The sequence below is a fragment of the Nicotiana tabacum genome, chromosome 7 (assembly GCF_000715075.1).
Source record: "Nicotiana tabacum cultivar K326 chromosome 7, ASM71507v2, whole genome shotgun sequence".
NCBI lineage: Eukaryota > Viridiplantae > Streptophyta > Magnoliopsida > Solanales > Solanaceae > Nicotiana > Nicotiana tabacum.
The window spans coordinates 134,317,788-134,344,556 of record NC_134086.1 but is presented as its reverse complement, the minus strand read 5'-3'; the positions used below and the strand labels follow the sequence as shown (position 1 = coordinate 134,344,556).

The 26,769-nt window shown below is 38.6% G+C and overlaps 1 protein-coding gene across 2 annotated transcripts; it reads left to right on the top strand.

The window, feature by feature from the left end:
- The first annotated feature begins 22,553 nt into the window (after nt 1-22,553).
- LOC107799138 (acetylajmalan esterase 2-like) lies at nt 22,554-26,306 on the top strand. 2 transcript variants are annotated; one of them, XM_016622221.2, is made up of 5 exons: nt 22,554-23,013; nt 23,947-24,075; nt 24,192-24,340; nt 25,481-25,754; nt 26,008-26,306. In XM_016622221.2, the coding sequence occupies exons 1-5, from the start codon at nt 22,713-22,715 to the stop codon at nt 26,223-26,225; spliced, it is 1,071 nt and encodes a 356-aa protein (XP_016477707.1). In that variant the 5' UTR covers nt 22,554-22,712; the 3' UTR covers nt 26,226-26,306. The 2 variants fall into 2 exon arrangements, with proteins under 2 accessions (XP_016477707.1, XP_016477706.1); XM_016622220.2 differs by having other exon boundaries at nt 22,561-23,013; nt 23,869-24,075.
- The last annotated feature ends 463 nt before the right edge of the window (nt 26,307-26,769 follow it).

The window sequence follows — 26,769 nt, the reverse complement described above, 5'->3', positions numbered from 1 at the left end:
ACTTGTGACACCCCGGTTTGGGTTGTGTCGGTATGGTTCCTGCTGTTATTATCGTTAAATTTCGCAATTTATTAGTATTATATTTATATGTTATTACTGTTTATGATGATTAACTATTTAAAAATGGTGTTCCGTTTTGGTATGGCTGGCCTTATCTTCACGAGAGGCGCCATTACGATCGGGTTCGGGGATTGGGTCGTGATAGTTTGACAGTGGAATCAGCCAGAGAAATAAGGTAAGAGATATTTCCAATTCTAGAAATCAGTAAGGAGATCCTCGAGTGAGGTTCTAATTACAGGGAATCAATATTTATCAAAGAAATTTATCACACATGAGCGGAGTAACATGCTATAGGCAAGGATAAACAGGAAACCAACCTTAATTAAAGGGATATCTCAAGAATCAATAGAGAATATCATGCAAGATCGATGAAGAACCAATCACACGGATTTGAAGACCCAAAAATAAAAAACAATACCAATTTAGGAGAAATTAGCATAAGCTCATGAGAATAAATAGATTAAACTCATAATAGACGAAAATCAGCAACTCTAACAAGTACACATAGAGTAAAAACCATATAAATCAGGAATTCATAGAACATTCATAAAAAATACACAGATTAGTTGAACATAGCACCCAAGAAGAACTCAGAAACTTAAGAAAACATTAGGGTTTTCAACAGAATAACTCGGATAAAGGAGAAGGCTCAAACAAACGTTTAAACACAGTGAGAGTCGTAGATTAATACCAAAAAAATCAGAAGAAAAGCATTTTTTTGAAAAAGGGGCTAAAACCCTAGTTGAAGATGATGAGTTACTTTAGAAAAATCGGAAAAACCTTTGAGGAAAACAACAAAAGCTCATAATATACACATATCTAAGACAAAACTAAAAGAAATCGGAAAATTTTAAGAGTTAGGGTTTCAGAGAACCTAGAGAAGATGAGAAAACCTTAAAATATTGCCGATTTTGGCTGGAAAAGTCATAGATCTTACTCAAACGGCCAGAGGTGGACAAAAAATGGCATGAAGGACCATGGGTAGGAGTTGAACCACTCCAGGTTCACCTGAGGACCTCAGGGTAGTGTCAAACCGGCGTGGGGTGAAGCAGAGGCTAGGAGATGATGAGAGGCCATGGTTTCTGACGAGGGGGGTGGCCGGAGAAGGTGGACAGGGTCCATCGGAGAGGAGGGGAGAAGAGAAGGTTCTAGAGAGACCGGTTGAGAGAGAATGAGAGGGGGGAATGAGAGACGGGGGTAGTCATTAGGGGGTTAAATTAGGAAGGAGATGATTTAGACCGTTGATTCAAAATAATCAACGACTCATATGGAATAGGGATTGGGCCAGGTAGGATAGGGTATTGGGCTTGGGGTCTGGTGGGTTATTTAATATGGAGCATATTTAATTAGGCTATAATTTAAATAACAATGGCTAATTGTTAAATACCCATCAAAATTAGATAAAGGCAGAATAGCCTAGTATACACTTGTACTTGTCCCACTTGGTCATACCGGTCCCAGGATCTATAGTTTGCCAATTGAACACTTATACTTGTTCAAATTCTATATATTAAGCCCTTTGACTGTTGACTAAGACTACATGGCTGACCTGACTTCAGTGCGTGACTCACACGCCTTTTAGGGGCATGAGACCTATTAGAAAGCCCTAACAATAATATTTCCCCTTATTTATTGGTCTTCTTCTTGATTCTCCATTGTTGAACCTACCTAGAGCTCTCTTTCGGTATTAGTAAAATCACCTCTTCTTTCCCTTAATTTTTTCCAACTTTTTCGTCCTTGTTTGGAATCTCCCCAGATAAAATTACACCTTTAAGGGACTCCATAAGAAACAAACAAAAACCCCTAATTTTTTATCTGGAAAGGAATTCAAGATTCCTTTATCTTCCCCAAAAATACCATAATATTATGATATAACTTGGTGACCACAATCCAGAATGGAACCCAACATACTTACAAAAAAATTAAAAAATCAAGAGACTAATTTGTATCCTACCATTACCAAGTCATAACCTAATGAACAATGATAATATTAGGATTTGCGCATAATATAATATTCTACGAGAACACAAATAAATACGGGAAAAAAAAAAGAAAAAGAAATACAAGCTTGTCATTTACTCACTCTGCCATTGGACCAATTTCAGTCTACCAGTCATTAGCTCCGGATAGCGTAGTGGTTTCAGGGTAAAGATACTAATGAGCCATGGCTGCTACCAATCATGTGTCTCATCATCTTCATCTTATAAACATTTACATTCAAAATCCTAGAAAGCTTAGTAAAAACGCATGAAGATGAAGGAGAGAAGGAGCGTAGAAGGAGAAACGGAGATGAAGCATAGAAGGAGAAATAGACAATGAAAGAGAAACAATCTGTGTAAAATGAGGGAAATAGGGTTTGGGGGTTTTTTATTTAATTTTTAACATATTATTTCTTATGTGGTACTAAATAATGACCCGAGTCCAATGTGGAGACGATTGTGTTGCACACACCATTGACCTCTTCAGAAAGGATTTAATATATAGAATTTAAACATGTATAAGTGTTCAATTGGCAAACTATAGAGTACTGGGACCGACATGACCAAGTGGGACAAGTACAAGTGTCTATTAGGTTATTCTGCCTTAGAAAAATAATTAATAAAAATAGCTAATAATTAGATAAAATGGAATTAAAGCTAAATAGGTGAAATTAAGGTAATTAACTAATATTTAAAATATAAAATGACTGATTATTGAATTAAAATAGCATAAAGTGTACAATTAGGCTATAATTGTAAAATTATTGTAATTATAGCCAAACAATGCCAAATTGGCTAATTTATGAAATAATTAAATCCTAATAGGATTAAAAATGATATATTGAGCTAAGAAATACTTTGAAATTACTTATAATGTAATTTATGAATAATTATTGGATATAAAGTACTGAATAAATCAGAAAAAATTGATAATAATATGGAAAATTATGGAAAAATACCAATTATTATAAAAAGTGATTTTAAAGGTATATATCCAAATTTAAAAATAGTTTGAGGAAAAATTGGGTATCACCACTGCCTTGCCCCGAAGTCTGGGGCAGGTCCTCTTCATGTGACTCGGATCTCCACACTCGTAACAGCCTCTCGGTACCATAGACTGTTGTCCGGAAGCCTAGCCCTGATGGTCTGAATACCCACTGGAGGAACTCTGAATAGCTGGTGGACGGTATAAACTCTCTGGAATAGCACTGAAATAAGAACCAGAAGAACCCTAGGGACCCAAATACTTACTGGAGGAACCCTGAATAGCTGGCGGACGGTAGGAACTCTCTAGGATGGCGCTGAAATAGGGGCATGCTGGAGCACCTTGAGGAGATGGTGGTGCTGAATATGGGGGCCTGCTAGGCTGAACCCTCCCAAACTGACCTCTGCCCCTAGCTAGGGCACCTTTGAACTCTCTAGAGAATCGGGCCCTTTTGTCCTGTTGCGCCTGCTCTCTACCTCTCAAACAGTAGCCCTCAATCCTCCGAGCAATCTCCACTACTAGTTGATAAGGAGTCCTCATCTCCACCTCTCGGGCCATGTTGGCCCTAATGCTAGAATGCAACCATGCAACGAACCTCTGCACCCTCTCTGTGTCAGTAGGAAGTATCATCAATGCATGGCGGGATAACTCAGAAAACCTCACCTCATAGTCGGTCACGGACATCTGACCCTGATCAAGCTGCTCGAACTGATACCACATCTCTTCCCTCTTAGAGGGTGGGATATACCTGTCCAGGAACAACTGCGTGAACTGACCCCAAGTGATCGGAGGAGAACCTGCTGGTCTGGCAAGAACATAATACTGCCACTATCTACGGACCCTACCCTCCAACTGGAAAGTAGTGAAGTCAACCCCATGAGACTCCAATATACTCATATTGTGAAGTATATCCATGCACCTATCAATGAAATCATAGGCATCCTCATGACACTCACACCCGAAGATAGGACGGTGTAGCCTAGTCCATCCGTCCAAAAATTTCTGTAGGTCCCCATCTGCAGCTGGTCTGGGCTCGGGTACTGTTGTAGCGACTGGCTGAGCCCCATCCGCGGGTAGTACACCCAAAGTCTGATACACTGCAGCTGCATGACTAGGAGCCTGAGCAGTTAGGGTCTGTGCTCCCTCTCCAGCCTATGATGTAGCTGGATCCGCCGGAAATAATCCATCCTGAGTCATGGTGTCCATGAACCGCAACATACGGCCCATGACCTCCTAAAAGTCCGGTGCTATCATGAAGTCCGCCGGGGTAGGCTCATCTACGGGAACCTCGCCCTGCTCCTAAATGATAGGATCTCTTGTGGGATACGCCGGTGGTTCTACTGGGATAGCTCTAGGATGCTCTCGTCCCCTACCTCGGGTCGGTGCTCTCCCTCGGCCTCTGCCTCGGTCTCTAGCAATGGGTGAAGCAGCTCCTCCCGGGTCTGGAACATCTACCGTGCGCATCCTCACCATCTGTGATAGAATAGAAGAGGGAAATTTAGTATGCCGACCACTACACGATAGGAAATGAATAAAGAGTCATTTCTTAACACCCTATATCCTCCCGAAGATAAATACAGACGTCTTCGTACCAACTTGCAAGACTCTATTAGGTTTGCTCATGACTTGTGAGACCTACGTGAACCTAGTGCTCTGAAACCATGTTGTCACGGCCCAATTATGTTACAGGTCATGATGGTGCCCAACACCGTTGTCAGGCAAGCCAACCTGAAATATTAGTGAGTTCTCATTTTAATTTACCAAAACAATTCCATCATTTTCTAAATTTGAATTTAAAACAAGTGATAATTAGCAACGTAAAATAATAGTTTTACAACCCAAAAGAATTGTCTACCAATGTATGTGCCAAGACTTGGTGTCATAAGTATATGGGAATCTAGTAGAATGTACAAAAGAATAAATCTATCCTACTGTTTGAAATAGAATAGACAGTCAAAAACAAAGAGAGACTCCATCAAGCAGCTGAACGGCATAGGAAGGGAGCAGCTCACCATGGAATCTCGACCTAATATCAAGGATGCGCACCAGACGAGTAGTCAGATGTTCCTGCCTCAGATCCTGTACAATTAAGTACAGAAGTGTAGTATGAGTATATAAACAATATGTACCCAGTAAGTATCCAGTCTAACCTCGAAGAAGTAGTGACGAGGGGTTGACTTGACCTTACGAGGGTTAGATAATATAATAAAGTAATATGTTAAGCATGGATGTCATAAATAAATAACAGTTTATAGCAAGAAGTGATAGGTTCTTTCCTAGATAATATAACAGATAACCATTTATATTTTGGGGCATTTAACACAGTTCAAATCACAGGAAGTATCGAGCAAGAAGCATGCGCAAATAGTACCGAGGTCGTATGGCCTGATCTGACATAAAAATAAAGTGTGCACTGCCGCAGGGTCGAAAGGTGCGAACCATAGGTGCATCTATTACCCCGCTCGCGAATCATACGTGTGACGTGGTCAAATATAATTAAACACAACAAACAGTCAGGCAGGAATATATCGGGGAAACAATTACTCAAAGAAATGTCGACTTCTCTTTAAAAGCTCAAGAAAATGACGTTCCTCTTTATAAATTCATTCCAAATTCAACATGATTTAAGAAATCTAAATTGAAAACAAATTTACAAGAATAGCACATAAAGTATACTTTTGGGTCCTTGACTACTCGGACTTAAGCATAATAGTGGCTACACACGAACTCTCATCACCTTGTGCGTACGTAGCCCCCGCATTTAGTGGCAAATTATTCAATTATTTCACCTGGGGACAATTCCCTCTTACAAGGTTAGAAAGGAGACTCACCTCGCTCCAAAGCGTACTTCCAATATCAAGAACGTGCTCAAACCCTCAATTTGGAGCCGAACGCTCCCAAAACTAATTAAACGAGGTAGGAACTAGTCAATACAAGCTCAATAGTTTGTATTCTAATTAATTAAGTAATTTACCACCCTAAACACAAGTTTCCTAAAATCCATCCCCGGGCCCACGTGCCCGAATTCCGAAAATTTTTTAGGGAAGTCGTTACCCATAACCTAAGGATCAAGAATATATATTTTCTATTTCATTCCATAACAAATTTCATGGTTAAATCTTATTTTTATCAAAACCACAGGTTCTACTCGAATCCCATGATTTTTACTAATTTTTGTGTGTTAATCTACCCAAAACCCCAGTATTAAACTCCCATTAAATAGAAATAACTTGCCTCATAATGCTAGGTTGAAATCCCCTCTTTGAAAGCTCCCAAATCTCCCAAGTGTAGAAGTGAAATGAAATAAATGGTCTAAGTCTCATTTTTAAAAGTTGTGCCCAGGCCTCTGATGTCGCATTTGCGACACCAGGTTCGCAAATGCGACAAAAGCCTCGTAAATATGAAGACTCGGTTGATGCTGCTGTGGTCGCAAATGTGACCCAAGAGTCGCAATTGTGACTTCTGATGGGATCGCAAATGCAGCAGAGTTTAACAAAAATTTATTACTCGGGCTAGGGACCTTGGAATTCGATTCCGGGCATATTCTCAAGTCCCATATTATACTATGGACCCTCCGAGACCATCAAAACACAAGTGTGGGTCCGTTTACTTAAAATGTTGACCAATGTCAAACTTGGCTTTTTAAGCTAACCTTAAGGAACTAAGTGCTCCGATTTCAATTCAAACTCTTCCAAATCCTAAACCAACCATACCCGCAAGTCGTAAATCAGTTAAAGCAAGTACGAAAAGTCTTATTTAGGAGAACGGGGTCCTAGAAAGTAAAATAACCGGTCGTATCGTTACAATAATAAAATTGTAGAACATGATTGGTGGTTACAAAATTTATTCTTTTGTGGATATTTGGTAGTAGAACATGGCACTAATGACTTCATGAGTTACACCAAAATAATGACCACTTCTACCCCAATTCATGAACTGCCACGTTTTAGTTTGAACTCTTAATTCTTTGGCAAAGTGCACATAATAAGGAACTAATCTGTTCGAACATTCCAAGAGAGTTGTTCGATTAACTGATAGGTTTACATTCAGTGTTTTTTTTATAAATTTTACTTCTTAGGGTCAATAAGGAATTGCTTCTGTAAAAGGTATGATACCAACTTATCACAACCCCAATTTTCCTCCTTAGGATGTCGTAATGGCACCTAGTCTCTAAGATTAGGTAGGTCTAACACTTGCTGGTTAAGTAATAGATTTTTAACCAAATAACTATTAAGCATGAAATAGAAGTTTCTATAATAAGCTGACAATCTCAACATGATAGATTATCTCAAAACCTGTAGTACGAGTTATAAGCTTTTCTAAAAGTCACTAAAAATAACAATACATCACTGTCCCGGAATAATAGGAAACATTGGAAATAAAATAAAATAGAAGGTGACTTCAGAGCCCGCGAATGCCCAGCAAGTGTACTTTGAAGTCTCTAGCCGCACAGGCATAAGTCTCAAAACCAACTCGATCCGAAGTACCTAGTTCTGCACAAAATGTGCAGAAACGTAGCATGAATATACCACAGTGGTACCCAGTAAGTATTAAGCCTAACATAGGTAGAGTAGTGACGATGCCAGGTCAAGACACCTATCGGACATGTAAACATGTGCAGGATATGACATAAAGCTAACAAGGAAAGAATAGCAATGTAAGGCCAATAGCAGAAAGAATTCAAATTACAATCAGCAGTGAATATAAGGGGAACACGAAAGGCAACGAGAAATAACCAAGTAATTAAGCAACAACATAGTCGGGGTACGGATAAAGTATGAATGTGTTCAAGTAGGGAAAACGATGACAACTCAACCAATCACATCATCCCTAATACACGAATTTCAACAATCTCACTTCTCGTAATCTCATATCATAAATCAAAACTTCCAAACGTTACACACATGGCACCTTGTGGCCACATTTTCCATGTCACTTTCGTACGGCAAAATACACATGCTACCAGGTACATAGTATCTGTGTCAAATGCTAATATTAATATTCGAGGGGTCTAATCATGTACAATAAATTAAAATTGCAATTTTCGAACCAAACAGGAAATCAATGAGAAAATGAGTTTATTTTGAAAAATATTTGGGTGAAGAGAATAACATTTTCAAATAAAATAAGGCATCGGATAAGCTACTGATTTTAATATAGAATTTAATAAATTAAAATATAATAGCAGTTCCTTTTTAAGTGAAGTAGAAACACCAGATACGGTAAGGAGATTAATTCTAGGAATCGATTGAAGTGAAATATGACGACTATTAAAAATAGTAATGTACCGAATGAAACGTCGAGTTTTAACTTAAGAGTCACACAAGGTAAGCATGTTATTAATTATTTTATTTAAAATCGGTATGTTACTAACAACTCAACAGGTTATGAGATAATGATTTAGCATAGTAAATTCATCTTGAAAATCAATTCACCAAAATAATAATAATAGGAAAGAAAAATAGGAAATGACGGCAAAGTAGTAAACTAATAAAAATAACTCAATCCTAGAAAACAAGTAAAAACAAGAAATATCAATCCTCAGAGTCTCGTACGAAAGGATCGAAGCCAACACAATACAACAAGGAATACAAAACACATAAATTGCTGCAGTGCGCAACCTGATCTCACCGTACAAACACAATCCTCCCTTATTCCACCATGTATATATCAATAAAAATAAGTAAATATATGTTGTAGCGCGTAACCCGATCCCACCATATAATCAGAGTCAATATCATAATCCTCCCTTTTTCACCATATCAATCCTCCCTTATTTCACTTGTTGTGGCACGCAACCCGATCCCACCGTATCAACATAAATCCTCCTTTATTCCAACTGTTGCAGCGTGCAATCTGGTCCACAAGCAATTCAAATTAACATTAACAATCCAATACTCAATTTACAAGAATTTCTACAATCATAGGGTATGAGTACATTACAATAAAGGAATCACGTAAAAATCAAGGAATGCAACAAATATTACAAAAGCAATAGGATAAGTGAAGCACATGACAACTAAGGTGTGCAATTACAACAATTAAGGTAAGTAGCGGATAAGCACGAAGTCATGGAAGGAACTCATCAATTAAGAGCTTACAAGACAATAAGGAAAGCAACAACTTCAACTAAAGCATATAAGTGCAAAATATCAAGTAAGAAGTACAATGAGTGCTAACAACGTCAAATAAAGTATGTAAGAGTAGATTAACAATGAGAGACAAAACACATCATGACAAATCACATAAAGGCATGGAAAGAGTCTAGATAACCTCAATCGGTCAAATACTACGTATAGCTCGTGTACCCACCCGTCACCTTGCGTACACGGCTTTCACATAACACAATCAACTCGAATCCTAAGGGGTAGTTTCCCCACACAAAGCTAGACAAGACACTTACCTCGAAGAAGCTAAACTGATACTCTAAAATGACTTCTCATGTGAAACAACCTCCAGACGGCTCAAATCTAGCCAAAATAATTTCATATCTTAAGTAAAATCCATAGGAAACAATTCTGAATAATAAAGTTTTGATATTTAAAGAAAATTAAAAAGTCAACCCCAGGCCTGCACCAATCATACCAAAATTATCAATTTCTGACATTGATTCATCCTTCAAATCCTCATTTTACATTTTTTGAAAGATTTTACAAAAATAATCTCATTTCCTCCAATTCAAATTACTAATTTAATGTTAAAAATAAAGATGGAATCACAAAATATAATCAAATTCGAATAAAGAACACTTACCCCAAAGCAACATGTGAATATACTCTCCAAAACTGCCCAAATCCAAGCTCTCTAACTCAAAAAGTGATAAAATATAAAAAGCCCTCGAAATAGAGTACTTTATATTCTGCCCAAGCATTTGCTTATCGCGATCGCAGAAATAAACTTGCAATCGCAAAAAGGAGAGGAAACAATAACTGCCCAATAAAATGCATAACGCGATCATAAGAAAATCAATGCGATCGCGAAGACTAGTGAACCAAAGAAATGCAATGCGCAACACCTCCCGCAAACACGTAAGCCAATGAGCCTACCTCCTTCCACAGCACTACGCGGTCGCAAACTTCATGACGTGAACGTGACTAACAACCAACCCAAGAATCATGAATGCAGTAGAAGCTATGCGAACACGAAGAAGGACCACACCCAGCTCCTACAACACATCAAAATTGCGACAGCAAACACGCAATCACTTAAAGTACCTGAAGCATAAAAAACCAGCAACTCTAAAACATGACGAAATGGACCGAAGCTCATCCGAAATACACTCAGGTCCCCTGGGACCCCGTCAAAACATACTAACATATTTCATAACGTAACGCAGACCTTCTCAATCCCTCAAATCATATCAAACAATGTCAAAACTACGAATCGCACCTCAAATTGAACCAAGTGAACTTAGGAACTTTCAACTTCTACAACTCGCACCGAATCATATCAAATCAACCCGGAATGACGCCAAATTTTGCGTGCAAGTTCCAAATGACATAAAGGAGCTATACCAACTTCCGAAATCAAAATCCAAACCTGATATCAACAAAATCAACTCCCGGTCAACCCTATCAACTTTCCAAACCTTCAACTTTTCAATTTTCACCAAAATGTGCTGAAACCTTCTAGAAATATCCAAATGTGAATTCAGGCATACTTCAAAGTCCAAAATCACCATCCGGACCTAACGAAACCATCAAAATTTTCATATGGGGTCAAATACTCAAAAGTCAAACTTGGTCAACTCTTCCAACTTAAAGCTTCTTAGTTGAGAATCATTCTTCCAAATCAATTCATGTGATGACCCAAAGGTGTCACCTTTTGTTTTAGAATCTGATATTGTGTTTCAAGGCCTTAAAAACCTTTTTTATCTCTCCTCGATTTGCATGCGTAGTCTGGACGCGTATCCGGAGAGCCCTTATGAGAAAAAAAAACTTAAGAAAAGATGATTTTTGTCTTAAAAGAAGCTTTTAATTGACTTCGATCAATATTTTGGGTAAATGGACCCAGTATCTTGTTTCGATGGTCCCAGGGGGTCCGTAGTAAAATATGGGACCTGGATGTATGCCCGGAATCGAATTCCGATGTCCCTAGCCCGAGAAATGAATTTTTGAAGAAAATTGATAAGACTAAAAATGCAATAATTTAAGTAATTTGACCTTGTTAGTACCGGGTCCGTATTTTGGTTCCGGATCCCGGTACAAGTCCATTATAATATATAAACCTTCTCTTTGAAATTTGGTGAAAAACAGAAGTGATTTGACGGGATTCGAACCTTAGGTTGAAAAAATAGGAAGTTTGAAACTATCTTGAAGATTTCATGTGTTTTGGTGTTGAATTCATAGTTCTAGGTGTTATTTTGGCGATTTGATCGCATGAGCAAGTTCGTATGATTTTTTAAGACTTGTGTGTATGTTTGGTTTGGAGGCCCGAGGGCTCAGGTGAGTTTTGGATAGGCTACGGAGTGATTTGAAACTTAAGAAAATTTTTTGGTATGTTGCAGGTCTGCAGACTTAGCATTTGCAAAGTGTGGCTCACAAATGCGAGCATCGCATTTGCAAAGAAGCTACGCATTTGCAATCAGTAGGCTAGGAGGGGACCTTCGCATTTGCAAAACTCATTGTCGCAATTGCGACTGGAACAGAGGCCGCGTTTGCGAACACTTGTTCGCATTTGCATTGTCAGCAGGCCAGGCCAACCTTTGCATTTGAGAGTTCGCATTTGCGAACCTATGATCGCAACTGCGATACTTGCAACTGTCCAAAAAGAGATTTGGACGGGATTTTTGATTCATTTCTCAAATTTTCAAACCCTAAACTTCAAGAGGCAATTTTCCAAAGATCATTTCTTCTCTAAATCATAGGTAAATGATTCCTAACTTATTTCTTTCAATCCATTTCATCTTTTTACAAGATTTCATCACAAAATCTAGGGTTTTCATGGTAGAATTGGGTAGTTTTGGATAGAATTTAAGAATTATTTAGACCTCAAATTGAGGTCGGATTCCAAAATCAATTGTATATCCGGGATCAAGGGTGAATGGGCAATCGGGTTTTGGTCCGAACTACGAGTTTTGACCAAGTAGGCCCAGAGTCTATTTTGAACTTTTTGGGGAAAATGTTGGAAAATCTATAATTACGCAATGGAATTGGTTTCTTTAGCATTAATTGATGTTAATAAGTTAATTATGAATAGATACGGGCAGATTGGAAGTGAAAACTAAGGAAAAAGCGGTATTTGAGGTTTGAGTTTGGTCGTGGAATCGAGGTAAGTGTTGTTGCTAACCTTAGCTTGAGGGATTAGATGTTGTTGTCTTATTTGCTACATGTTTAGTTGTTAAGTACGATGTATAGATGAGGTGACGAGTATCTATACGTTGTTGTCGGGTCATAGCATGCGAGTAAGTCTTATACTTGTTACCGTTGTTTTTCTTTATACGCAATGTTCATGCTTAAACTGGTTATTACTCATGTTAAACAAGTCTTATTATGTTTTCCTAGTTTTTGAAATTTTTGAGTATTGGCTCAAGTTGAGATTTGTGTTGTGAAGTTAAATGATGAAATGAAGTTGTTTAATTATGATGCCCTTGCCGGGTTGTTATTATTATTATTGTTGTTTTCTTATATGGTGAGGAAGAGTGATAAAGTATGAATGGTGATGCCATGCATGTTTATATTACTTATATGGTGAGGAATAGTGATAAAGCACGAAGGGTGATGTCGTGCACGTTTCTATTACTTATGTGGTGAGGAAGAGTGATAAAGCACGAAGGGTGATGTCGTGCACATTTCTATCATTCATATTGTGAAGTTGAGTGGTAAAGCACGAAGGGTGATGCCGTGCACATTTCTATTATTGATTACCTGGTGAGGTTGAGAGTAAAAGCACAAAGGGTGATGCCGTGCATTTTCCGTTTGATGTGTTTACTTGTTATTACTGGTTCAAAGTGTGTTAGTTGTATAAATTCCTCTACTACCGTGATTCTTTATTTTGGTACCCCCATAGCATGTTGCCCCTTCCCGTTTATTTCTGCTTAGTTTCTATTAATTGTCATTTTGTTAGCATATTGTTTAATTGCACAGGTTTATGTTATTTTTCGTGTCCTGGCCTCGTCACTACTTTGCCAAGATTAAGCGCAGCACTTACCAGTACATGTGGTTGGTTGTACTAATACTGCACTTTACACTGTCTGTGCAGATCTCGGTACTGGAGCACACTGATTAGAGTTTGGGTTGCTGCCTTCAGTCCATAGGAGACCGAAGGTAGATCTGCCAGCGTTCGCAGACCTTGGAGTCCCTTTCCCTCTATCTTAGTTCTTATTTTCTTTCATTCCAAAAAACATATGTATTTCCTTTAAACCAGTATTTGTAGAAATTCTTAGACGTTCATAGATTATGACACCAAATCTTTGGGGTAGCTGTGTATTAGTGTTTTAAATTGTTATAAAATTTCCGCACTTCATATCTGTTTAGTTTTAATTATTGTTAATTACTGTTTTGGTTAATGATTAATGTGTTAGAACTGTATCTGTTGGCTTGCCTAGCATTCTTAGAGTTAGGAGCCATCATGATCTTGACGGTGGAAAATCTGGGTCGTGACAAGTTGGTATCAGAGCACTAGGTTGCCTAGGTATTACAATTCACGAACAAGCTAGGTAGAGTCTGAGGGATCAGTACGAAGATGTCTGTGCTTATCCCCTAGAGGCTATAGAGTTTAGGAACAACCTAACATCTATTCTTCTATGTCGTGCGGTTTGATTTCTCAATACTAATTGAACTTCTACTATGTTCTTTCGTAGATGGCGAAAACACGTACCGGTACTTCAAGACACTTTGGTTCGTCTGGTAGGCCTTATGGAGAGTGTTACTTAGGCCGGCATACTTCCTGTACCACCAGCCGTCTCTCGGGTTGGGAGAGGAACACAGACTCCCGCTACTCACACTCCGGATTAGATAGCTCCCCAGTTTCACACTCCACTAGCTCAGCCAGTCGGGAGAGTTTCGTCGAGTGTTGTAGCACAGACCGGTGATAGATCAGTTGTGTCTTCTGATGCCTTGTGGAGATTATATAGGTTCACCAAGTTTTTCACTACTACCTATGGCTATAACTCTTTAGAAGATCCCCAAGACTATTTGGACAATTGTCACGAGGTTCTACGGAATATGGGGATAGTGGAGACCAATGGGGCCGACTTTGCTGCATTTCGTCTGTCAGGTTCCGCCAAGAATGGTGGAGGGATTTTGTTTGGCCAGACCAGCTGGGTCGCCTGCTTTGACTTGGGACCAGTTTTCTCAGCTATTTCTTGAGAAGTTCCTTCCTGTCACTCAAAGAGATGAATACCGCAAGCGATTTGAGCATCTTCAACAGGGTTCTATGATCGTCACGCAGTACGAGACTAGGTTTATTAATTTGGCTCGTCATGCTCTTCTTATACTCTCCACCAAGAGAGAGAGGGTGAGGAGGTTTATTGAGGGACTCGCTTATCCTATCAGATTGTAGATGGCTAAGGAGACCGGCAACGACATTTCTTTTCAAGATGTGGTCAATGTGGCCAGGCGAGTTAAGATGGTTTTAGCTTAGGGGAGTGGTTAAGGTCATGACAAGAGGCCTCGTCATTCTGGCAAGTTCAGTGGTGCCTCGTTTGGAGGTAGGGATTCTTTTGGTAGAGGCAAGCCTCCCAGGCTGTTTCATTCAATACTTAAGATTTCTCACGGTGTTCTAGGTGGTTGTGGCCCTCATATGCAATATTCTGATTAGCTACCCTACAGTGCACCACCATCTCCTATCAGTACACCTCCGCTCTAGAGTTTTCAGGGTGGTTACTCGGGGCATATTGCTAGATTTTATCCTCGAGCATCGAGCAGTTCTCAACATCAGGGTTCTCGTGCCATGGTTCTGGAACCAGGTGTTCCACCGCCCGCTCAGCCAGCTAGAGGTAGGGGTTAGGCAGCTAGAGGTGGAGGTCGAGGTATTAGAGGTGGAGGTCAAGCCGCTAGAGGTGGAGGCCAGTCAGCAGGAGGACGTCCAATGGATGTAGTTCAGAGTGGTGGGGTCCAACCGCGATGTTATGCTATTCCAGTAAGGCCTGAGGCTGAGTCCTCCGATGCAGTTATCATAGGTATGGTTTCAGTCTGCAGTAGAAATGCTTCAGTTCTATTTGATCCAAGGTCTACAAACTCCTATGTGCCATCTTATTTTGCCCCATATTTAGTTGTGCCTTGTGATTCCTTAAGTGCTCCCGTGTATGTCTCCATGCCAGTAGGGGATTATATCATTTTAGACAGTGTCTATCGTTCATGCATGGTTGTTATTGGGGGTCTTGAGACTAGTGTAGATATCCTACTTCTCGATATGGTTGATTTCGATATTATTTTAGGGATGGATTGGTTGTCACCTTATCATGCTATATTGGACTGTTATGCCAAGATCGTGACCTTAGCCTTGCCAGGGTTGCCTCGATTGGAGTGGAGAGGGACTCCTAGTCATTCTATCAGTAGGGTTATTTCTTATATGAAGGTTCGGTGTATGGTCGAGAAGGAATGCTTGGTTTATTTGGCTTATATTCGTGATTCTAGTGCTGAGGTTCCTTCTATGGATTCCGTGACAGTTGTTCGGGAGTTTCTAGAGGTATTTCCTGCAGACCTGTCGGGGATGCCACCTGATAGGGATATTGACTTTTGCATTGATTTGGCTCTTGGCACTCAGCCCATTTCTATTTCGTTGTACCGCATGGCTCCGCCAGAGTTGAAAGAATTGAAGGAACAGTTGCAAGATTTGCTTTATAAGGGCTTTATTAGACCTAGTGTATCTCCCTGGGTGCACCGGTGTTGTTTTGTTAAGAAAAAGGATGGGTCGATGAGGATGTGCATAGATTATCGACAGTTGAACAAAGTCACCATCAAGAACAAATATCCATTGCCGAGGATTGATGTTTATTGGATCCTCTTCAGGGGTTCCAAGATGTTTTCAAAGATTGATTTGAGGTCTGGCTACCATCAGTTGAGGATTAGGGCATCCGATGTCCCTAAGACAGTTTTTCGCATTCGGTACGGGCATTATGAGTTTCTAGTGATGTCATTTGGGTTGACAAATGCACCAGCAACATTTATGGATTTGATTAACCAGGTGTTCAAGTCCTATCTGGATTCCTTTGTGATTATTTTCATTGATGATATCTTGATCTACTCCCACAGTCGAGAGAAAGCACGAGCAGCATCTTCGGATCATTCTTCAGACTCTAAGAGACAGCCAGTTATATGCTATGTTTTTGAAATGTGAATTTTGGTTGAGTTCAGTTGCTTTCTTGGGTCACGTTATGTCACCAGAGGGTATTCAGGTGGATCCTATGAAGATTGAGGCAGTCAAGGACTGGCCTAGACCCATATCAGCTATGGAGATCCGGAGTTTCTTAGGCTTGGCGGGTTGTTACCGTCGGTTTGTGGAGGGGTTTTCATCTATAGCAGCCACGATGACCAGGTTGACCCAGAAAAGTGCCTCATTCAGGTGGTCAGACGAGTGTGAGGCGAGCTTTCAGAAGCTCAAGACAACTTTGACTTCGGCGCTGGTGTTGGTGTTTCCACAGGTTCAAGGCCATATACAGCATATTGTGATGCATCTCGGATAGGACTTGGTGCGGTGTTAATATAGAATAAAAAGGTTATTACATATGTTTCGCGGCAATTGAAGATTCACGGGAAGAACTATCCGATTCATGATTTAGAGCTAGAAGCCATTGTTCATGTGCTGAAGATTTGGAGGCATTATTTAATTAGCACGTCGTGTGAGGTGTTCACGGATCACAAGAGTTTGCAATACTTATTCAAGCAGAAGGAGCTAAATTTGAGGCAGAGGAGGTGGTTGGAGCTATTGAAAGACTATGATATCACCATCTTGTATCATCCCGGAAAGGCCAATATGGTGGCTGATGCTTTGAGTAGGAAGTCAGCTAGTATGGGCAGCCTTGCGTGTATTCTAGTCGTGAGAGACCACTTGCATTATATGTTCAGGCCTTGGCCAATCAGTTAGTGATGTTGGATGTTTCTGAGCCCAGTCGTGTTCTAGCTTGTACAGTCGCTTGGTATTCCTTGTTTAAGTGTATCAGGGAGCGGCAATATGATGATCCTCATTTGCTTGTCCTTAGGGACACAGTGCAGCACGGAGGTGCCAAGAAAGTTACACTTGGAGATGACAGAGTTTTGAGGATGCAGGGTCGAGTTTGTGTGCCTAATGTAGATGGACTTTGTGAGTTGATTCTAGAGGAGGCTCACAGTTCTTGATATTCTATTTGTTTGGGCGCCACCAAGATATATCAGGACTTGCGACAACATTATTGGTGGAAAAAGATGAAGAAGGATATTGTTGCATATGTAGCTCGGTGTTTGATTGTCAGCAGGTAAAGTACGAGCATCAGAGACCTGGTGGTTTGCTTCAGAAGATTGAGATCCCTGAGTGGAAGTGGGAGCGTATCACTATGGATTTTGTTGCTGGACTCCCACAGACTTAGAGGAAGTTTGATGCAGTATGGGTTATTGTTGATAGGCTGACTAAGTCAGCGCATTTCATTCATGTGGTAGTTTCCTCTTCCTCGGAGCGGTTGCCTGAGATATATATCTGGGAGATTGTTCGTCTTCATAGTGTGCCCCTGTCTATCATTTTTGACCGAGGTACGTAGTTTACCTCGCATTTCTGGAGGGCAGTATAGCGTGAGTTGGGTACGCGAGTTGAGTTGAGCACAGCATTTCATCCTCAGATGGGCGGACAGTTCGAGCGTTAGGATATGCTTCGCGCCTGTGTTATTGAATTTAGAGATTCTTAGGATCAGTTCTTGTTGTTAACAGAGTTTGCCTACAACAACAGCTATCAGTCGAGCATCCATATGGCTCCTTATGAGGCATTATATGGTAGACGGTGTTGATCACCGGTTGGGTGGTTCGATCTGGGGGAGGCCAGGTTGTTGGGTACAGATTTAGTACAGGATGTCTTGGATAAGGTTAAGATTATTCAGGATAGGCTTCGTACAGCTCAGTCCGGGCAAAAGAGTTATGCCGACCGTAAGTTTTGTGATATATCATTCATGGTCAGAGAACGAGTGTTGCCTACGAAGGGCGTGATGAGATTTGGGAAGAAGGGCAAGATAAACCCTAGGTTCATCGAGCCTTTGGAGATCCTTAATCGAGTGGGAGATGTGGCTTCCAGACTTGCGTTGCTGCCAGGGTTATCAGCTGTGAATCCAGTGTTTCATATGTCCATGCTTCGGAAGTATCATGGTGATCCATCCCATGTGTTAGACTTCGGCACTGTTCAGTTGGACAAGGATTTGACCTGTGAGAAGGAGCCGGTAGTTATTCTAGACCGGCAGGTTCGTCAGTTGAGATCGAAGAGTTACCCTTCGATTTGTGTGCAATGGAGAGGTCAGATTGTTGAGGCAGCTATCTGGGAGTCCGAGTCCGATATGAGGAGCAGATATCCCCATCTTTTCACTGACTCACATATTTCTCTATGTCCGTTTGAGGACGGACGGTTGTTTTAAAGGTGGAGAATGTGATGACCAAAAGGGTCATCTTTTGATTTAGAACCCGATTCCATGTTCCGCGGCCTTGAAAACCTCGTTTTATCTCCCCTTTATTTGCGTGTGCAGTCCGGGCGCGTATCCTGAGAGCCCTTATCTGGAAAAAAAACTTAAGAAAAGATGATTTTTAGCTTTAAAAGATGATTTTAGTTGACTTCGGTCAACATTTTGGGTAAATGGATTGGGACACATATTTCGATGGTCCCGGAGGGTCCGTAGTAAAATATGAGACTTGGGCATATGCCCGGATCGAATTTCAAGGTCCCTAGCCCGAGAAATGAATTTTTGAAGAAAATTGATAAGACAGAAAATGTAATAATTTACATGATTTGATCTTGTTGGTATTGGGCCCGTATTTTGGTTTCAGAGCTCGGTACAGGTCCGTTATAATATTTAAACCTTATCTGTGAAATTTGGTGAAAACCGGAAGTGATTTGACAGGATTCAGACCTTTGGTCGAGAAAATAGGAAGTTTGAAACTATGTTGAAGATTTCATGTGTTTTGATGTTGAATTCATATTTCTAGGTGTTATTTTGGCAATTTGATCGCATGAGCAAGTTCGTATGATGTTTTAAGACTTGTGTGCATGTTTGGTTTGGAGCCCCGAGGGCTCGGGTGAGTTTTGGATAGGCTACGGAGTGATTTGAAACTTAAGAAAAATTTCTGGTATGTTGCAGGTCTGTAGACTTTGCATTTGCGAAGTGTGGCTCGCAAATGCGAGCATCGCATTTGCGAAGAAGCTTCGCATTTGCAATCAGTAGGCTGGGAGGGGACCTTCTCATTTGCGAAGCTCATTGTCGCAATTGCGAGTGGAACAGAGGCCACATTTGCGAACACTTGTTCGCATTTGCGATGCCAGTAGGCCAGACCAACTTTCGCATTTGCGAAGTAAAGTCTGCATTTGCGAGTTCGCATTTGCGAGTTCGCATTTGCGAACCTGTGATCGCAAATGCGATACCTGCAACTGTTCAAAACGAGTTTTGGACGGGATTTTTGATTCATTTCTCAAATTTTCAAACCCTAAACTTCAAGAGGCGATTCTCCAAAGACCATTTCTTCCCCAAATCATAGGTAAATGATTCCTAACTTATTTCTTTCAATCCATTTCATCTTTTTACAAGATTTCATCGCAAAATCTAGGGTTTTTCGTGGTGGAATTGGGTATTTTTGGGTAGAATTTAAGAATTTCAAAATTTGAGAATTTAGACCTCAAATTGAGGTCAAATTCCAAAACCAATTGTATATCCGGGCTCGGGGGTGAATAGGTAATCGGATTTTGGTCCAAACTTTGAGTTTTGACCAAGCGGGGGTCAGTTTTTGACTTTATGGAAAAAATGTTGGAAAATCTATAATTATGAATTGGAATTGGTTTCTTTAGTGTTAATTGATGTTAATAAGTTAATTATGAATAGATACGAGCGGATTGGAAGTGAAAACTAAGGGAAAATCGGTATTTGAGGCTTGAGTTTGGTCATGGAATCGAGGTAAGTCTTGTGGCTAACCCTAGCTTGAGGGATTAGGTGTTGTTGCCTTAATTGCTATATGTTTAGTTGTTAAGTACTACATATAGGTGAGGTGGCGAGTATCTATACGTTGTTGTCGAGTCATAGCATGCAAGTGAGTCTTATACTTGTGACTGTTGTTTCTTTATACGCAATGTTCCTGCTTAAACTGGTTATTACTCATGTTAAACAAGTCTTATTATGCTTTCCTAATTTTGGAAATTTGTTGAGTATTGGCTCAAGTTGAGATTTATGTTGTGAAGTTAAATGATAAAGCGAAGTTGTTTAATATGATGCTCTTGTCGGGTTGTTATTATTTCTGTTGTTTTCTTATATGGTGAGGAAGATTGATAAAGCTCGAAGGGTGATGCCTCTACTGTCGTGATTCTTTATTTTGGTACCCCCATCACATGTTGCCCATTCCCGTTAATTTCTGCTTAGTTTCTATTAATTGTTATTCTGTTAGCATATTGTTTAACTGCACAGGTTTATTTTATTTGTCGTGTCCTAGCCTCGTCACTACTTCGCCGAGGTTAGGCTCGGCACTTACCAGTACATGGGGTCGGTTGTACTGATACTACACTCTACACTTTCTGTGCAGATCCCGGTACTGGACCACACTGATCAGAGTTTGGGTTGTTGCCTTCAGTCCACGGGAGACTCAAGGTAGATCTGTCGGCGTTCGCAGACCCTGGAGTCCTCTTCCCTCTATCTTAGTTCCTGTTTCTTTCATTCTGAAAACAGATGTATTTCCTTCAAACTAGTATTTGTTGAAATTCTTAAACGTTCGTGTATTGTGACACTAGATCTTTGGAGTAGCCGTGTATTAGTATTTTAAATTGTTATAAAATTTTCGCACTTCATATTTGTTTAGTTTTAATTATTGTTAATTCCTGTTTTGCTTAATGATGAATGTGTTAGAACTATATCTGTTGGCTTGCGTAGCATTCTCAGAGTTAGGCTCCATCACGATCCCGACGGTGGAAAATCTGGATCGTGACAATTCCGAATAACCTGAAAATAAAAACCGATAATTCACACATCATACAGTGCTGCTCAAGACTTTAGATAGCTGAACGGAACGCAAATGCTCAAAAGACCGGCTGGATCGTTACATCTCCCCTTCTTAAACATATGTTCATCCTCGAACGTGCCAAGAGTCGTTCTAAAGCCATCAAATCACCTTGTAACCTTACCATGCACATACCCGGGGGTGATCCCACGTCACCCCAAGCCATGTAAGCCTGACCACACAACATAACTGAAAATTATTATTTTAACCTTAGTCCATATACCTTGAACTCAATTTTCAACGTCCGAAATTCCTTACAAGAGTCGAACCTCGTATCCACACACTGTATAAGCCTGAACAAGCTATATCAAATCATAACCATAACCCAAGGCGTAATCATATGATATACCACTCAACTCACATAATCGTAGAAAAAATTCTCGATCGCAGTAGCTGCTCAAAACAAACCAATATCCGTAATGAACCTCATCAAATAAAACCTTGTTCAAACGTCCGTACACTGCCGGCGATGAAAGCAACGCGCAGAAACTCATAACCACTCACCAGATCAACAAGTACCACTACATCGCAATGCTATGAACCCATCACACATAGTAGGATCAAGACACCCGAATCTAACACGAAGGATCATGTCCCAACATATTTATCCAACACCGATCCATACGAAATACCTTAAGCCACAATGCTCAAAATCAATAATTACATGCAATTTGACATCAAGTACACGAAGCGCATGACCATAGCTATGGAGAAGTAAATAGCACAATATATCACAACCCAAAAAGACCATAGCCCATGCGCTTTTCCCTCCCTGATAGAAGTAAATATTCATCGTTCATAATGAATGTGTAAACCTCCATTAAGTTCAGCCTATTTTTCATGTTTCGAAATTTTAAGGGGTTCATGTCAAAAGTTCAAATGTGATTATAAATCAAAGTTCAGTTAGTTTTTTATATATTTATATAACCTTTTTTTTAATCGATCTTGTTTTACAAAAACAAAATGGTATTTTTTTTATCGTATAATTTATACGGAGATTGTCTATACAGAAATTTTAAAAGTAACCATTTACAAGGGATTAAACATTGCAAAATCTTGTATCGTGATTATTATTCCTAATACCCAACCCAACTACTTAATGTTTATATCATACAGATTATTGTATCACTAGGAATCTTTTTGCAGTTGCTCAAAAGTTTCATAAATTATTTATTAAGGAAAAAAGCAAGAAAACAAAAGAGTTGATTATTTGGACGTGTATCATGCAACACTTTTTAAATGTTAGTGATACACTTGCTTCCTTTTTTTATTAGCTTCACAAGAAATATATATATTTACAAATTACTTGAGAGAACATAAGAGTTGACTGTTTAACCGTTGTGTTATGCAATACATTAAAAAAATGTATGTTTGCAATAATTCAAGGAATCTAGCTAGAATTTAGGTGCACATATTATTATTATTATTTTTATCCACTTGTATTATTAAAATATCTTCATCGTATTCTGCAGGGAAAAAAGTATTGTTATTGATCATATTCATAAAGCTGAAGTTTCAGCTCCCTTGTGTAGTTTTCAGGTTATGGCACTGATAATAAGATCACTGTTAGATTTCCTAGTTATTTCTTCTATTAGTTTGGTGGTTCTTCAACAGAAAAGCAACGGTGAAGATCAATTACTGATGCTTCAGAAACCACGATTAATGAAATGCAGATTTGATAAAATATTTCAATTGGGTGACTCACTCTCTGATACAGGCAACTGCATAAGAGAAAATCTTTGTGCTCGAGGTTTTCTGTGTGGAAGATTTCCTTATGGAATGAATTTTTTCCAGAATACTACTGGACGTTGTTCTAACGGCATGCTCATGATTGATTTCATAGGTATGTAAGAGACTTCATTGACTGTATCAGGAAAAGCACTAACACTTATAATTAGATCTCCACTACCGCTTGTTTTCTCTTTTGTTTCGGTTATCTGATGTATGTTACTGCTTCTTGTTAGTGTTTTTCTTTCCATGTGGTTTCGCACTGTATTTCTTTTCAACTATGGCCGGACCTATAGTGCATAGACTACGGGTTCTCGGGAACCCAGTAACTCTTGTGTAGACCTGTATTTATATTAAGAAATTTACTAAATATTAGTAAATATCTGTCTGTGAACCCAGTTATTATTGCATATTAATCTGAAATTACGGTAGAAACCCATAAGCCTCGAATACTGGATTCCCCTCTGTCAACTATGATTGTGATTAAGTTTTTCCTAAGCCAAGAGCATATCGGAAACATCTCTCTGCCTCCACAAGGAAGGATAAGGTTTGCGTCTACATTACCCTCTTCAGATCTCACTTGTAAGATTACTCTATGTTTGTTGTTGTTGTAAGAGACTTTATTGTCTTTTCATGTTAATTTGTGTTTTTGGATTAAACTAAAATAAATTTTCATAATAAATAAAATTAGTTACCTGAAAAATAAATAAAGCAGGCAACCGTTATAACAAATTAAATTATTATCCCATTAATTAGATATCCTGTCAGCGTATAAGTTAACTTGTTTGTTGTAGTAGGCTAATTATCATTTTAACCAGTTTACTAGTTAATAGCTTAATATTTATTATAAAAATATTTTGTAATTATTTTATAAGTGATCTAATTGCGTAAAAAAAATTACAGTTCAGTACAGAAAGATATCCCTGTAATTACCTAAATAATCTAATAATTTGTATGCTTTTTCTTATAGCACTGGAATCTGGTTTACCTCTCCTAAATCCCTACAAGCTTCAAAATGCAAATTTTAAACATGGTGCGAACTTTGCAGTAGCAGGAGCTACTGCTTTATCGACTGAAAATCTGGCAGAGGAAAAGATTGTTAATTCAGTAACCAATAGTTCATTGAGTGTACAACTTGATTGGATGTCTACTCATTTCAAAAGCAGCTACCCCACTGGTAATTTATTTAATTAATTTGCTAAATACTTAATTCAAAGAGATGCTATCCTTTGGTATCTTCCAATCGACAAGTTGCACTAACTATCATGTATAATTTTCTTTTTCCTTTCCTAGATCGCCTATCAAAATTGAAGAAATCTCTTTTCCTAGTTGGAGAAATAGGAGGAAATGAATTTAATTATGGCTTATTCAAAGGTAAAACGCTAAAAGAGCTCCGAAGCATGGTGCCAAAAGTTGTTCAGACCATCATTCAAGGTGTTAGAGTAAGTTTTACTTTTTACCTTTAATTATATTTGTCATTGGACGAGGGGAGTGGGAATTAAGCTGGGGACATGGTTGCCCTTTGAAATATCTTTGAGGTTAATAGTTTATATAACCCAAATAGTAGTCTAGGTAACCACTTACACTAAAAATAGTCGATGAATATATAATATATATGTAAAGTAAACAATGAATACAACATCTTATTTATGTAAAAAATCCCAAAGGTTTATGCTTGTTAGTAATTATAATATTGTAGTTTATCCCCTCTCCTTCTTTTAGTAGTATCTTATTTCAGTTTATTTTTGTTTTAAATAATCAATATAAAAAATTTACATTAATCCGAATCCAACCCAATGAAAGCCCGATATGAGGGGGATTAGGGGTGAAATTAAAAAATAGCCAGATTTACAATTGGTCGTTCAAAAATAGTCCAGTTTCAAAAGTAATCGAAATTTAGCCATTTTTCATGTAAAGATAAATATGAGCGAAAACACTGTTCAAAACCCGAAAAATACGCCAGTATATTATGCTGGAGTTCCAGCATAAGTATACTTGAACTCCATCATATTATACTAGAGTTCCAAGATAAGATGCTAGAACTCCAGCATAATATTATGGAGTTCCATCATAAGTACACTAGAACTCTTCCAGCAAAGTATATCGGTCTAGCATAATATACTGGAGTTCATACACAGGTGCACCGAACTCCAATATATTTTGCTGGATCGGTTTCTGCTGCAGCAAAGTAATGGCTATTTTCATTGACTTTATAAACGTTGGCTATTTTTGAATGACCAGTCCGAAAACTGGCTATGCCGTGCTATTTTTACGAAGATTAGCGTTTCCAATTGAACAAGACTCAATTTCCAAGATTTGAATTCTAAATCTCTTATTAAGAGATGATCATAAACCTTTATCATTCCACTATATCCTTTGATTGAAAAGAGGAAAAAGGAAAAAAGTGACAATATTTCTGTGATATTAGTGTTTCAAAAGAAAGCAATAATAGATGACACGTTTTAAAACAAAATTCCAAAAATTAATGAAGCAAACTAAGTATTGATTATGATACGCGTTTATTATTATTATTTTTTTCTTAGCTTGATTACCTTTCTTTGGTTGAAATTTATTTCTTTTAGACAGTCATTAGTTTTGGGGCTACTCGAATTATTGTTCCAGGCAACTTCCCAATTGGTTGTCTCCCAATTTTCCTAACGCAATTCAGGACCAGCGATTCAACTGCATACGATGAGTACCATTGCCTGCAAGATTTAAATGATTTAGCAATCTTCTTCAATGATCATTTGAAACAAGCTATTCAAGAGCTAAAAGAAGAGCATTCAAACATTGCACTCGTTTATGGTGACTACTACAATGCCTATATGTGGTTTCTACAAAATGCCATGTTTCTTGGTAAGTGCTTAAAAATATTTAATATTCCTTATTTTTAATCGTAAGGTTCTTTCATTTTTCTTTTTCTTTTTTTCTTGTCCGGTAAAATTTTCAGTTTCATAAATTAATTTTTCCACTAGTGTTTTTAATTCCTTTTCCTCTAAATGCACTTATTTACCAAAAAATATATTATGACAAATTTTCAAGGTAGATAATGTATATTTATCGAAAAGTATATGCATTTACAAACTTTTTTGATTGAAATATATTGCAGGATTTGACAAAAACTCTTTACTGAAAGCTTGTTGTGGAATAGGAGGAGATTATAATTATGACGTACATAATCAATGTGGAGCTATAGGAGTTTCAGTGTGCACTGACCCGAGTACTTACATCAGTTGGGATGGAGTTCATTTAACAGAAAAAACATATAGTTGGTTGGCAAGATGGCTAATTGATGACATGTTACCCAAATTGAACTGTCATGTTTAGGTTCAAACTCTTTAACTTTTTGCCAAAGTACACATAATAAATCTTTCGTTAAATCTAGTCAAATATTCCGAGTTGTTTTAATTGATAAATTTACCTTCAATTTTTTATAGAATTATTTCGTCTCAAAGCCAATAAGGAATTGATTATGAAAAAGTGTTATCATAGGCGGATCCAGGATTTGGAGCTTTTGAGTATCACGTAGCTTTAAACGTCAATTTGTCGCTATTGATATATCGAGATAGAGCAAATATTTTATCGGTTTGAACAACTTTAGACTTCCTTTGGGTTACTTATCTTTTTTATATATATATCGATTGAACGGAAAAGTATAGTACTTTAGTTATGATAGAGGGAAGATTTTTAAAAGAAAATGTCATTTTAACTTTGGGTGAAAAAAGCAAATACTTAACTAATAAGAGACACAAAAGGAAAGCCAGGCAAAAGGTTCAAAAGCTATTGGGGTTTGATCCTTCACAACCAAGGTGGAATCGCATGCCCTTTGCCACTGGCAAAAACAATAAGCTTGTGGGTGATGTAGTCTCCC

Bases quoted from the DNA above. Each gene is read 5' to 3' on its own strand.
- LOC107799138 (XM_016622220.2), top strand. From the start codon at position 22,713: ATGGCACTGATAATAAGATCACTGTTAGATTTCCTAGTTATTTCTTCT. The intron at 24,076-24,191 runs GTAATTTATTTA...TTCCTTTCCTAG, and splicing joins CAAAAGCAGCTACCCCACTG to ATCGCCTATCAAAATTGAAG. The intron at 25,755-26,007 runs GTAAGTGCTTAA...AATATATTGCAG, and splicing joins ACAAAATGCCATGTTTCTTG to GATTTGACAAAAACTCTTTA.